Raw genomic sequence first — 13,502 nt, forward strand, 5'->3', positions numbered from 1 at the left:
GCCCATTGGCCGTCTGTGGGAATCATTTTCAAAGATGATACTGTATGGGATGAAATATTTTTGGCTTTAAGATATTTTTACAATTGTGATAATAATGAAAAGTTGTATCTACCTTCTCAGCATGAAAGATTCCTACGTGCCAGTAATTATGACAGGCAAGAAATTCGCACCGCTGTAATATATATTATGTTTTGTTAAAAAAAAAACTAATAAATTAAACAAAAACTTAAAATTATAAAGTTGGTTATTGACAATTACATGGAATACATACCTAAGTATACTTATTATATACATACATTCCAGTCGCTTTCCGTGGACAGCATAAAATTAATCCCTTTGTCGTGCATTCCCTGCATCAAATACACATGTGATAAAGTGTGAGATGCATAGGTCTCATGGCGTTCTAATTCCAGACTCTGAAATATGGTACAATTATTAAAAACAATAGATGAGCTTTATTATATTAATAACTATCACGATGTTTTGTCAAACCTCCCGCGTTGATCTTTTCCTGTTTCATATTGACCTATTTCTTGTTTCATAAACGTTTAATTAATTTTCTTCAGTAAACTTTTACCTTCTTTGCAACTTTTTCTGCAAGGTCATAATAATTATTTTCTTCCAAACAGAACGCTTGCCAACCTAGAATTGTGCTGTTAAAACAAACAGGAAAGAAAAGTTACAAACGTGTCTGCTTTAAAAACAAGAGGCCCATTGACTACAATCCTCACCTGTAATGCATTGGCCCTTATTACTGTTTAGCCCCCCCCCCTTCCTACCTGGACCATGATTTTAGCAAATATAAAACTGCACTAATTGATTAATGATTTATATTAGTCATGGCGCAGTGGTTCTTTAGAAAACTTTCTGATATTCCAGTGTAAATATCTATTGTGGCCCCAATCGGTTTTGTTTTAACAATTTGAACCATTTTTGAAAGAACATGTATTAATTTCTTTTATTTTTAACAGTTAAGTATCTTTCTTTTGAAACTGCACAAGTCATCGAAAATATAAAAAAAAATATTAAAACATGACAAAGAGAGAGTCGAATGTTTATCGGATAATCATCTCATCCAGGTGAGCTAAAAAAAGAAACTATTCAGTCATGTACAAATGAAATTTATCTTAAATTATTTGCTAAAGTTTAATACCAAGTAGGCAAGACAAAAAACACATTCAGTTTGCTAACCTGTATCCTGGCGTTTCAAGAGAAAAGTGAGGTAAAATTCTTGTCATTATGTCTTTGTTTTCTTGTTGTAGTCCCAGGTTAATCATTCCCAGAAAACACTGCCTGGCCGCCATCATGTCCGTAGGATAATCTATCAAAATGTCTTCCCAGGCCTGAATGGCTTCATAGCGTTTTCTGTTTTAAATGAAGTCAGCACAATGTCTTATAACTACGATTAAATCTACTTCAATATCAGAAATGAAGGAAACAAATGTTAATTTGACAATTATTTTGAGAGTATTGTTTAAATTTCTAGTCCCCAACCAGCAAGTGAAATGTTTCCCCATAATTTCTTTTGAAAGACCCTACAAGGTACACTCAAATATCCCCCTCTCCCAAATCAGCTCAATATCTGTAAGCTTTTAGAAAAATAGTCCTGATATCCAAGTGGGACGGACAGAGAGAAGGAAATAGACATCAAATTGGATAGACAGATGGACAGGCTAGGGGAAAACCTGTAGAGGACTATACACATGTAAACTAGTACAAATTCTGGATTACTAACCCTTGAGCAAACAAACAGGTGGCATTAATGTGCCTTTCCTCCCTCTCTGTAATGGCCTTGACCTTCTCTTTCAAGGACTTTAGTTGCGCGATTTTTTTCTGTAGCTCTGGGTTTAAATGGAGAGGTTTCTCACATCCTCCAAGCTGCATATTGTGATTCAGCACATTGCCCATAACTTTAAAAAGAAACATATTTTTTTATTTACGTTGTACAAATCCTCTGCGTGTATCCAATCTTTGAAAATTCTACTCGTAAATGCATAATTAATTATTATTGATTCATTTAAAACATAGTGCATTTACCAAAATCTGGATCAGCTGTAAGCATTTGTTTTACACAGTTTTCTAGTCCACCAACGGACGGTTCGTTATACATTCCATATGACTGTAAAATAAATTAAATTTGTTTTTAAGGGGGGGGGGGGGGTAACGATAAAATAAATTACATAAATAGGGGCAAATAATAAATTTAAAGGTAGATAGCGACCATTAGCCTTCGAAGACCAAATTGATAGATTTTTTTAATGAGACATGCTGCACAATAATTGCATTGTAATCATATACACAGGCACCTGAAGTATGGATAATACCCCCCCCCTTTTTTTTAATGAAAAAAAATGTAAGAGTGTATAATTTTTTGGTCACATCAATGTTTTCTTGTGATAGGTAACACGAGTTATGATAGGTAACACTGTTATTACCTTGGAAATCTGTCTCGAAGCAGAGGTCCTCCCGTTTGTTTACAACTTTTGTTTCTTACCTTGTGTATTTTTATTATACCGAATAGGCCCATTCTTTAAACGTGAGAAAAAGTACAATCTGCTTGCATATAACGACATAATTATAGATGTGTTTGACGGGGAAATTTTATATTTTTGAGATATTATACCCTCTTAATTTTTTTTTCATTTAAAAAGAAGGGGGGGGGGGAATCCATACTTCAGGTGCCCGTGATCATATACATGTATATTACGTTGACCAGTACGTTTGACTACCTGTGTTAGGGAGGCGTCATATAATTTACATGCTTCGTTATTCGTCGTAGACATGGGAAGACCATTGTCACTCCAAGCCTGTAATAAAATCAAGAAGAAGTGTTTGTGAAACACTGATGCCCCCTATGACCGCTTACGACGAGGGTTGACGTTCCTCAATTGCAAGTCAAACTCCAAGGTCAAAAGGTCTAAATTTTTGTTATCAAAAGGAAGGCCTTGTAACAAGAATATACATGTGAAATATGAAAGCCATAGTATATGTACTAACGGTTCATAAGTTATGGCCAAGATAAAGTTTTTTGAACAATTGGTCCAACTCTAAGGTCAAAGTAAATTATTTTAAAGTAATACACGCTATAACTTGCGCCAGACTGGTTTAAACACGGTTGGAAATTTATATATTTTGTTTACCAATAAAGGTTACGAAAATACTGTAAATTACATCATTAAAATTGAACGCGTTATAAAGTTATTAAATTATAATTATCTATAATCCTGCCAGGAGAGAAATGACTATTTTAAAAAGATTCATCACCTGACGCCGTCACTACTTTCTGCATGAACAAACAACGACACATGGCGTCAAGAAAACGAGGTAGGCCGTTTGAGATACAACTCACTTTTGGATGGCAAGCGTTTTACTCTTAATGATACTTATCTTTTAATGTAATCAGTATCAACCATCTTCTCTGTTATGACGCATATTAAGGTAGGATTCTTCTCACATTTCTTGTATTTAAAAATTAATGAAATTTTCACAGAATCAAGAGGACAATATCACTAAGTGATGGTATCAGTGAAATTAAATTTGAAAATTTTAATATTAGAGGCAAGGTCAGGTCAAGGTCATTACCTTTTTCCTGGACATTAAGAATAAAAAATTACTGTTTCCAATCATGTGATCCCTACTTGTAATTCAAAAGATTGGATGTTTTTCTTTTTGCATAAAAAGATACTACCATATAGGGCCTGTAAGATGATATTACCAAATTGAAATGAATAATTTAAATAAAATGGAAATTTGCTAATCCGAATTTCCTCTACTTTTCTTAAATTTTTATTATTTATTGGTTATTTTTCTATTTTTCCTATATTTAACTTACAAAAACTAAAAAGTTTTGATCGTTTACTAAGAGAGAAATAACACTTTTCACGGATTTTTGGCTCAAATCTGTACTTAGATTTGAAGCATTTACAAAGCCAACATAGTTATAGTATGTGTGAAAAATCTTATTTATTTGATATATTTTGAAACTTTAGTCACTTATTATTAATTTAACTTACATTTGAAAATTTCGTCTAGTCTTCGATTGCGTAAAAATTATAACTAAATTCAATGTTCTATAATAATTTTGAGAGGCAGAAAAGAAAATATTTTCATACGCCACCATTCCGCCAAAAATATAGTGCCTGCTAGTTTTCAAACGCAGTTCACCATTTCTATTTAAAGTAGTATAATTGTGATGAGGAAAGATAAATATGGTCTTTTAAATGTCTTACATCTAAATATATAAGACATATCAACAAATGTACTTTGAATATTCCATCTAGTCAGAAACCAGAGAAGAATCCTACCTTAACCTTTTATTAACAAGAAATGTTTGTAAAACACTTAGATCTATGCCCCCTCCCCCCCAAAATGGAATTTTTCCAAGTCCAAAAGGGCATAACTCTGTCAAAAATGTCACTGAAAGGTCTTGTCATAATGAATACATATGTGGATATGTGAAGTATAAAAGCCCTGGTACCAACTGTTAAAATATATGACAAAGGTTAGTGTGATTGTCATATTTTTTGTAGAAGTGGGTCAAACTACATGTACAAGGTCAAGAGGTCAAATTTGGTGGTACCCAAAGAAAGGTCTTATCACAAGAATACGCCTGTAAAATATGAAAGTCATAGCACCAGACACTATAAAAAAGTATAATGAGCAAGGTTAACGTTAAAGTTTTTGCGGACAAACAGACAGACAGTTGGACGGGCAGAACCAAAACAATACACCCCTGAATCTTCGATGAAGGGGCATGAAAAATTCATAAAATTATGCTATAATTTTTTTAAAAAATATATCAAAAAACGATGCAGTATTTACCAATATAAAGTTAATTTTGTCCCCAATGGTTCGCCTGCCAAAAAACACGCTATTTACACATCCGTCCTCGTACAAAAACAAGGCATACCAAAATTCCTATTCTGTTTTCTCAGAGAATCTTGATTGCAAGTTTTTTCAGCTTTTCGAGTATATAAATTCTGATAAAGTCTACCTTGCAGTCTCTCCAGATAGTCCGCATGTTGTCATCAGAAGAGTTTCACTTCACAAGTTTGAGAGCTTCAGTCATCTGGTCTCACGCAATATGGAAACTCACCTGGATAATAAAAATATGGAACGTCCGACTTTGCGAACTTTTCCATATGTATCACAGGCACTTGTTTCGTATTGAAAACACCCTTATTCTTTGTTTTCTTTACCAATAAATACCTATCTCAATTTCAGATACCTCCTTCTTGTTTTTTTTAACCACATAGTACTTAAGGACAGATGATACAAACAAAAAATGGATGCCTGGATTGATATTCATTTTTTTGGCATAATTGAATGGCAAATGATGCAAATAATAAATTTCTAGAATATAAAGAAATTGTAAACCTTCTGTGGTGTTCAAAAGTCTGCCCTTCTGAAACCATCCTTATTAATTTATACAAATATTTTCACTTCAAATTCCATTTTTTTTTTGCAAAATTTAAGTAAAAATGAAAAAGTACGCGGTGAAAGTTATTCATTTTACTCATTTAAACATGACCCAAGTTGTTATTTTCAAATTCCTTGACAAAAATTTGTTTGTATCATCTGTCCTTAATTATCTAATTTTCAGGTACTGTATAGTTAATTAAAATAATTTAACTGTGTCTCGGTACATACTCTCATCACATTTATCGTTAACTTGAAACTGGGTCCTTCATCGCCGGATACCCACGGGTGATCTCAAAAACAGGCATGTAGCAACCTAGGGGGGGGGGCTACCCCCACACTTTTTTTCACAAGACTTTTCATTAAAATGGAGTTAGTTGCTTCCTGTTTATCAAGTATTGGATAGAGAGACTTCTAATTCCCTTCATTAATTCATTTTAGGTAACATCGTAACATTTAACAGAAGATGAACCCAATACTTTACTAATAATTAAGTTTATAGCCTATGTTGTTTTACGTCACTCTCGCCAGAATTTTTCACTGGTCGGTGGAGAGCTGCAAAATTTGAACTATATTCAGAGCCATTGAGAAGTGATGGATCGTTTTCATGCCACTGACATTTACTTTGACACGTTACCTCAGTTTGTACAGTCTTATCCTAAGGACTGGTCTCCATACCCCGGATATCCTGAATTAGAACCCGCGGGTTATCTGGGCTTCATAGAAGATAGAAATGTTTGCATGTTTGTATACGGTATAATAAAATTATACCGTATAAGGCCATTCTTTAAACGTGAGAAAAAGTAAAATCTACTTGCAAAGGACGACATATAGATCTATGTGTTTGACGGGGAAATTTTATATTTCTGAGATATTATATACTCTTACATTTTTTGTCCCCCGCTTGAAAAGTGGGGGATATTAATTTGGGTTTGTCCGTCCGTCCGTCCGTCCGTCTGTCCGTGTTTACGAGAGTGCATTTATTGGGTATTTTTCATGCCAAGATTGTACTTATTGGGTACTTTTTGCTTATTGGGTATACCCAATAAGAAGTGTAGCTGAATATGCTTAAAACACCCTAATTGGGTATTTGCAGGTTAGTACCCAACAAAACTTGGACACGACGATTTGTCCAAAAAAGTGTCCAAAAAAGTTGCTTTCACGGACGCACCGTGTTTTGTTGTTTCAGTTTTACATTCGGAACTCTAAATTCTCGAGAGTTCCGAAAATCAACTTCCGTTGATCCTGATCATAACAACGTTTGTTTTCATGGAAAAAAATATGGCGACTAAGAAACACTTAATGTCAACAAGATTTTCTGATTGACAAGAGAAAAGGTAAGTTTATTCGATTAATATTTATCCATTTCTGGGTTCTTGTTTAAGGAAAATATATTTTAATGTAATTTTGAAAACAATTGTGCACAAAATTAAGATAGATATATCGGAACAATTAATCCTAAGTTGCACTTGTTTGTATTTTGAATTTTCTCTGTCTTTTTTAACTCTCTTGAGGGCGATAAGTATTTAGTAAATGATCGTATATTGTTAGATAATCTTTAATAAATCGAAAGTGTTTATTATTTAATTTTATATCATAAACAACTAAGTATGTTCTGACAATGTATATTGGAAAGGGAAATGAAAATTTTAACAATCGTGTGTTCATAAATCAGCTGTAAATTATCGGTTCATGTAGACAGTATTACAATCGCAAAGTGAGCTGAGATGATCATAAATGGGATAATTGACAACAACTCAATAAGTGTATGTAAATTTATCTCATCTGATATGTAACTTAAGAGATTCATTGTATTATTGAAAAACTTTCAGTAAAAAAAAGTGCTTCTTTCTGTATTTGATTTTGTTTCAAAATCAAATTAATAAATATGCCCAGTTTAGGCAATATTCCTTTGCTGTTCTGTTTATTCAGTGCATGCTGATAATCACGACAGGAAATCACTTCACGCTTGAACGCACGCACACAGCCACCTGGCTAATTAACATGCCTCAGGCTGTCAGGGTAGAGGATTTAACTTGAGAAACTGTCATTTGATTGCATTGATTATGCAAGAATTAGCCCAAGACCAAAGATAAATAAACTCGTAAATTATTAACTAATCAAAATCAGGATCGTTTATTTATACAGTAAAACTCGGTTATAGCGAAGTCCTGGGGACCTGTGAATTTAATTCGCTATATCCGTAATTCGTTATATCCGTATAACGAATTCGTATAACCATATATAGCGAATTCGCAATATGCATGTTTTCCTTCAAGTGTTACTACAAAATATGTTATGGAAGCAAATTTTAAAAAAATACTCTCGATAACTAAGGTTTTATTATGAATTGAATTTTATATACAGATGCTAAAAGAAAATAAAGTCAGTTCAATTTATCTCATTTAAAGATCTTTGAAAGTTCGTTATAGAAGATGTAAATTTCATTATATTTTATCTCAACGGGAATCAAAATCAGTTCGCTATATCCGTAAATTCGTTATATCAGAATTCGTTATAACCGTAAAATTTTACAAAGATTTGTTAAGAATTTTGCCGGGGACCAAGAAAAACTTCGCTGTATCCGTGAATTCGCTATATCCGTGTTCGTACTAAACGCGTTTTACTGTAAACCGAAAGTAGAATAAAACACATAGTTCAACTTGAAGAAAAAACGGAATCCGATATTTTATCTGAATAAAATACTTACAGTGTACCAAAAAAAAAATGAATGTAATGTGATAAAAAAGGCTTAAAAACAACAAACTAAGTTAGTTTCTTTGATTGAACTGATAGATTGGAAAAGCTGAGGGTAAAAGTTTCTAATTAAAGCCAGATTTTTTTTTAAAGCAAATTATGCATGGCAGTAAGACCAGTTTTTACATGATCCTGTTGGTAGAATATTTTCCAAGTAAAGAGAATGGTCTCTACATGTATTTTTCAAAATGCCCATCCCCCCTTCCCTGAAAAAAGTATTTTCCTTTAATGTTTAAATTGACTGTACATGTAAACAAATAACAGTCCAAGCAGGTAAAAAAAACAATCATACCTCCAAACTTTAATAATTTTTGCACCTGTTTTAGCTAGATTAATACCATTACTTTCTCAAGTGTAACCTTACTACTTTTTTTATTGAAGAAATTGGATGTAAATGCCTTTTTTATATTCTTTTTGTTTCTGAATCAATAATTAAAACATTGTTTAAAAAAAGAATGGAATACAGATATATGAATTTATCTTTAAATTACTTGTTTTGAATAAAGATTTCAATATGAAAGGATATTAAAAGTAATTAAACATGTTAAAGTATGTAAAAATTAAAAAAAATGTTAAATATAATTTCAATGACATTAACATTTGTTTTCGAAGTGCCCTCGTGAGATCCTGTCGCGACACAAATTGCCCTTTTGATTCCTTGATTACCATGCCCTTTTTATGGTCTGGATTTAACACTATTGAGTGTCTGCTTTATTTTGATTTTTTTTTTTAAATTATTGTTTCTGTCATTTGTTATAATTTAATTTAAAACAATACTGAAATTGTTATAGAGCTACTATAACTATTTCACATGATGGGTGTGTAATTAGCATCGCGCTACACCCTGGGCTTCCATTTTTGAGGATGGGGCTATTGGTTTTCTGCACTGAGGAATCCCCTTGGGCTATTATGCATTTTAAAATACACATGTAATACATGAAAAGCACCAACGGTATTTTCACTCTTTTTTGATATTAAATTCCCTAATATGGAAATATTCCAGACAGCATGCTCATATTATCCATAAATCTACACAACTGCATCCATTTTGCAGTACTACAAGACTGATTTACTTAAAAACGATCTTTTATTTCCTAATTTGAATTCCCCCCTTTCCTTTTTTTAATATAGCAATATTTGCATGTACATATATGCCTCACAGATATCTCATTATTAAATTATATACATTCACTCAATCAGCTCAATGATAAGTTTCATGCAATTATGTAGCGTTTTCTTTAAAGCCATATATGGCGTAACTGATCAAAAAATATATTTTTGAAAAATACAAAATTAAGTAAAGAAACATAATTAATACATTTAAATCAAAGCTTTTCATACAATTCGGAGCACGGAGAACACCTCGTTTTTTCTAATAATACGATTTTATCTTCTCTGTAATGTGTTATCAAATCTTTTGTGTTTTCTTCCAAGTCGGAGGAAATTCCGAGAATCTAAATTAAATTTTGATATCTTTATAACGCAATTGACTTAGATTTTGTAATTTAGGGAAATATTCTATCTTTATCATGTTTATATAAAGTAATGATACAAATAATAAGTTTTTATAATTTTAGTTAAATAATTTTCATTGTACATATGCCATATATGGCTTTAAATGATTCAAGATGAAAACAAAATGATTTTTGCTTCGCTTTAATTAGACGAACTAGTGAATGACCAGAAGAGGAAAATTTAAATCTTTTTTTTCATTTTTTAAAATCATTAATTTATATATGATTAAATTTTACTAGCGAAAATTAAATTAAACTTTAATTTTAAAAAGAATCATCTGTAGTTAATACCCTGACTTTTTTTTACGAAGAACGTTTTTTCAATGCTACTTTTTAGTTTTTGCCTCTATATTTGGGCTTGTCACTTTTTACTCGGGGATAGTAACCTTATTGCCACAAAGCTGTGGATATGTACTTCATTTCCTTTATTGCACAGCGATGACTTATGATTTAATATCACAAAAAGCTAATGGGTTTACGTATGTGAATTTATATGATTAATGCTTACTTGTGATTTTAGGATAACTGGAGATAATGATTCATTTTTTCCAATGATATTACATAAATATTTTCCTAAGTATTATGTTACAATAAATTGGTTTAGATTTTTTTTTATAAAAGTAATCAATAATTACAATGGAAATTAAAACCATAATCATGTTCATTGAGGATTTTCAGTATGTTACAGGTCAAACAGGAACTTCAATTGTGAACATTGCAGAGAACAAACTCATCAGAAGATGACCCTCAGAAATAGGACAATTGTAAGTAATCAGTAAAATGAACAGGAATACTTCATGCCAACCATAAGATATTTAGAGACATTTTCGCTTCTTAAATTAGAAGAGATAGAGGGAAAAACTTGTACATACTACATAACTTCTAGGCAACCAACTTTTAACTGCAGGAAAGCTTTTGGTATGTGCAATACAGCTACATAAAACCTCTTTAGTATTCATGTTAAGTTTGAGAAAGTACCTTAGTATTTTTTCTAGTGTTTGCCAACATTTTCATGCACACTGTTTGCTTGTTTGTACTATCATTTTATTTTAAATTCTTCAGATGCCCTTTACCTTTGCCAGTTTAGAATCATTTGTTTTCAGGGCATCTGAGGGTTGGTTCCAAAACTTAATTGATTGTAAAGTAAATACTGGGGTACTATACGGTCATAGGTTATGTTAATACATGTATAACATTTTGTTCTGATAGAGGTGGCATACAGGAAAAGAAACAATACTAGATATCACTTTATAGGAATAAAACAGCTTCATCTTGTAGGTGTATTTTATTTAAGGATCACTACATCATGTCTGATGTGCTGAAAGTTATTCATAATCTGTTTGACTGTATATTTTCATATTTTCAACTTCTATCTAGCTTAGTCAATTTTAATTAAATTTTGTGCAAAGCATACCCCAGGAAGGGGGGATGGAGTGTCAAGTGAGTCTCTGTCCCTGTCAATATAATTTCAAAGCAGTTAGTAAGGTTTGGGTCAATTTTAAATCCTCTTTAGCAGAACCATTGGGCTAAAAACAATACTAATGTGAAAGCTTTATCATTAAGTGTAGAGATGATTTTGAAGATTATGTACCCCTAATGTACTGAAAGTGTTACATTAGAAGTCTAAAATTTGCAAGGAATAGGTGTAAAATCTTTTTAAAATCTCCTTCTTAACAATCAGAAACTAACATACTGTCTAATTAATATGCAACATCGTTTTGTGTGTTGAATGATGATTCCATTTTGATAAAATTATGGCGGATGGGGGGTAGGATGAAGATGCAGTTAGACATAGAAGAAGAAAAAAGAGTTGATAGAATTTAGTTTTAATTTCCATTTTATTTATCAATACATATTTCTGAATAAGAAATACACTTCTACGTCTTGGTTGGGTTTGATCAACATAAAGGGTGATCTTGCTGTAGTCAAGAAAAACATGTTTTATACGGCAAAGAAATGCCTTTATCTTAGTGTTGGCAAATCAGACGATTTTTAGTAACCGGTTACTCGCTCAATCTTCCGATCGAGTACCCGGTTACTCGGATGATTTATTCATATGTATATCTTATCTCATCTTTTACTCATCGATTCAAATAAAACACAATGGTATTGTAAATTTACTTTATTTATAAACCTAAAAAGAACACGCACGCAATATCTTTAAATATAATTATAATCAAAAAATTAATTAAATCAAAAGAAAAATACATATTCACGCTATTTTACAATTGGCGTTCATTAGTTTTACTTTTCAATCCCCGATATATGTCACGATCAAGGAGAATAATTATTTAGAAATTTAAAGTCACGATAAGTCCATTGAATTCACATTAATTACATTTTACAGGTATTGAATCAGCTGTTCTTTTAAAATACTTCTAAGCTATACATGTACATGTCTTAGGCGGCATCTTGTTAAATTATTTAATGAGGTAATTATAACTTGGGTCAATCAAAGCTATCAATTAAGTGTGAAAACCAATCAATCGTATTAGTGAAACCATAGATCATTAAGTCTAACGGTAAAGAAAATTAGAGAAATGTTTATTTGTACGCTTATAAACAAATTAACATTTTATTTTTTAGTTATTTACCATGTAAGATGCATTTTATCCGAGTAACCGAATAGCAGTTTTACTAACCGATACTCGCATCGTTCGGCGGGTAACCGGTTAACCGGGTACTCGATGCCAACACTACTTTATCTAATTGCAGAATGAATAAAATGGACAGAGGCAGAACTGAAGGAGATGCATGAAATGAGGAATATTTCAAAGATTGCCTGAGCATAACCACTGCTACTGGACAAACATATGGCAATATAAAAGAGCAGGGTCAATGGAAGTATCATACTGTATAGGCCATGAGAGACCCTGAAGAAGAAAGTATTGAACAGAAACAAAAATAAAACCATTTTGACATTTATTGAAATATAGGATCAAAGTCTTACATGTAAAATTTGGGCATGTAATGACTTTTCTCTAGCTCTAAGACTTATAACAGTGATGATTTGATTTAATATCTTTATCCCGATTTGTCGAAAAGATTTGGACATAGTGCATCAATTATTTTAAAATTTTGATACAACGAATTCATTCATTGTACTTGTAACTGAGTTTTTTGGTTTCAAAACTAAGTTTGTGATTTCCAAACCAGATTAATGAGATCATGTAATGTCTTTTAACATCGGTGACTATTTAATCCATTCTTTTACATCTCAGAAGTTTTTTTATTATTATAGGGAAAATATGCATTGTACATGTATCTGTAATAAACAGGATTATAGAAATTTTCCATATAAAACAACGCAATCTTAGCAACTGAAGGCAAATATTTTATGAAGGGTGTGATCTATTTATCAATATGGTTTTCAGCATCTTGCTCTACCTGTAATGACTTGCTCCAAGTTCCAATATTTAAATTTAAATTTTGCAAACATGGTTATAAAATTCTTTAAAAGCCAAATAGTTTAGTCACAAAATGCTTATATATTTCCTATCATTTGTAAAGTGTACACTGAATGAGATGTGGAATGTTAGAATTAAAGTATTAAATATGTTTTGGACCTATGTATGCTTATGCAGATAAATTTGAATTCAGCTAGGGAAGGTAAATGTCATACTTATTGGGTTTGCAATCAAATGCAAGAGTATAAATATCAAAGACAAATTTGACAATTTTTGATGAAGGGTTTAAGTAACCCAAGAAGAATTGGACAGGTAAACATCACCTGTTGGGTTTTATTCTAATGTTGGGATGTAATACCCAAGAAGAGTTGAACCAATGTCCAATACCTATTGGGTTTTCTTTCTT

The 13,502-nt window shown here is 31.9% G+C and overlaps 1 protein-coding gene and 1 long non-coding RNA gene across 2 annotated transcripts; one reads left to right on the forward strand and one right to left on the reverse strand.

Moving 5' to 3' along the window:
• Positions 1 to 296: 296 nt before the first annotated feature.
• On the reverse strand, positions 297 to 5,084 carry LOC134271693 (tetratricopeptide repeat protein 38-like; the record flags this gene model as incomplete). The annotated part of the gene is made up of 7 exons (XM_062753904.1): positions 4,994 to 5,084; positions 2,730 to 2,807; positions 2,038 to 2,119; positions 1,736 to 1,910; positions 1,192 to 1,365; positions 578 to 653; positions 297 to 416 (listed from the first exon to the last, which is right to left on the reverse strand). Coding segments are annotated over exons 1-7 (732 nt in total), but the record flags the coding sequence as incomplete, so codon positions are not given.
• A 1,298-nt stretch (positions 5,085 to 6,382) lies between these two features.
• LOC134271691 (uncharacterized) lies at positions 6,383 to 12,803 on the forward strand. Its single transcript, XR_009993073.1, has 3 exons — positions 6,383 to 6,755; positions 10,378 to 10,453; positions 12,405 to 12,803. It is a non-coding gene; the product is annotated as an uncharacterized LOC134271691 (long non-coding RNA).
• Positions 12,804 to 13,502: the final 699 nt, after the last annotated feature.

This window comes from Saccostrea cucullata, unplaced genomic scaffold, assembly GCF_032062105.1.
Source record: "Saccostrea cucullata isolate Sc308-1 unplaced genomic scaffold, CSIRO_AGI_Scuc_v1 ctg17076, whole genome shotgun sequence".
Taxonomy (NCBI): Eukaryota; Metazoa; Mollusca; class Bivalvia; order Ostreida; family Ostreidae; genus Saccostrea; species Saccostrea cuccullata.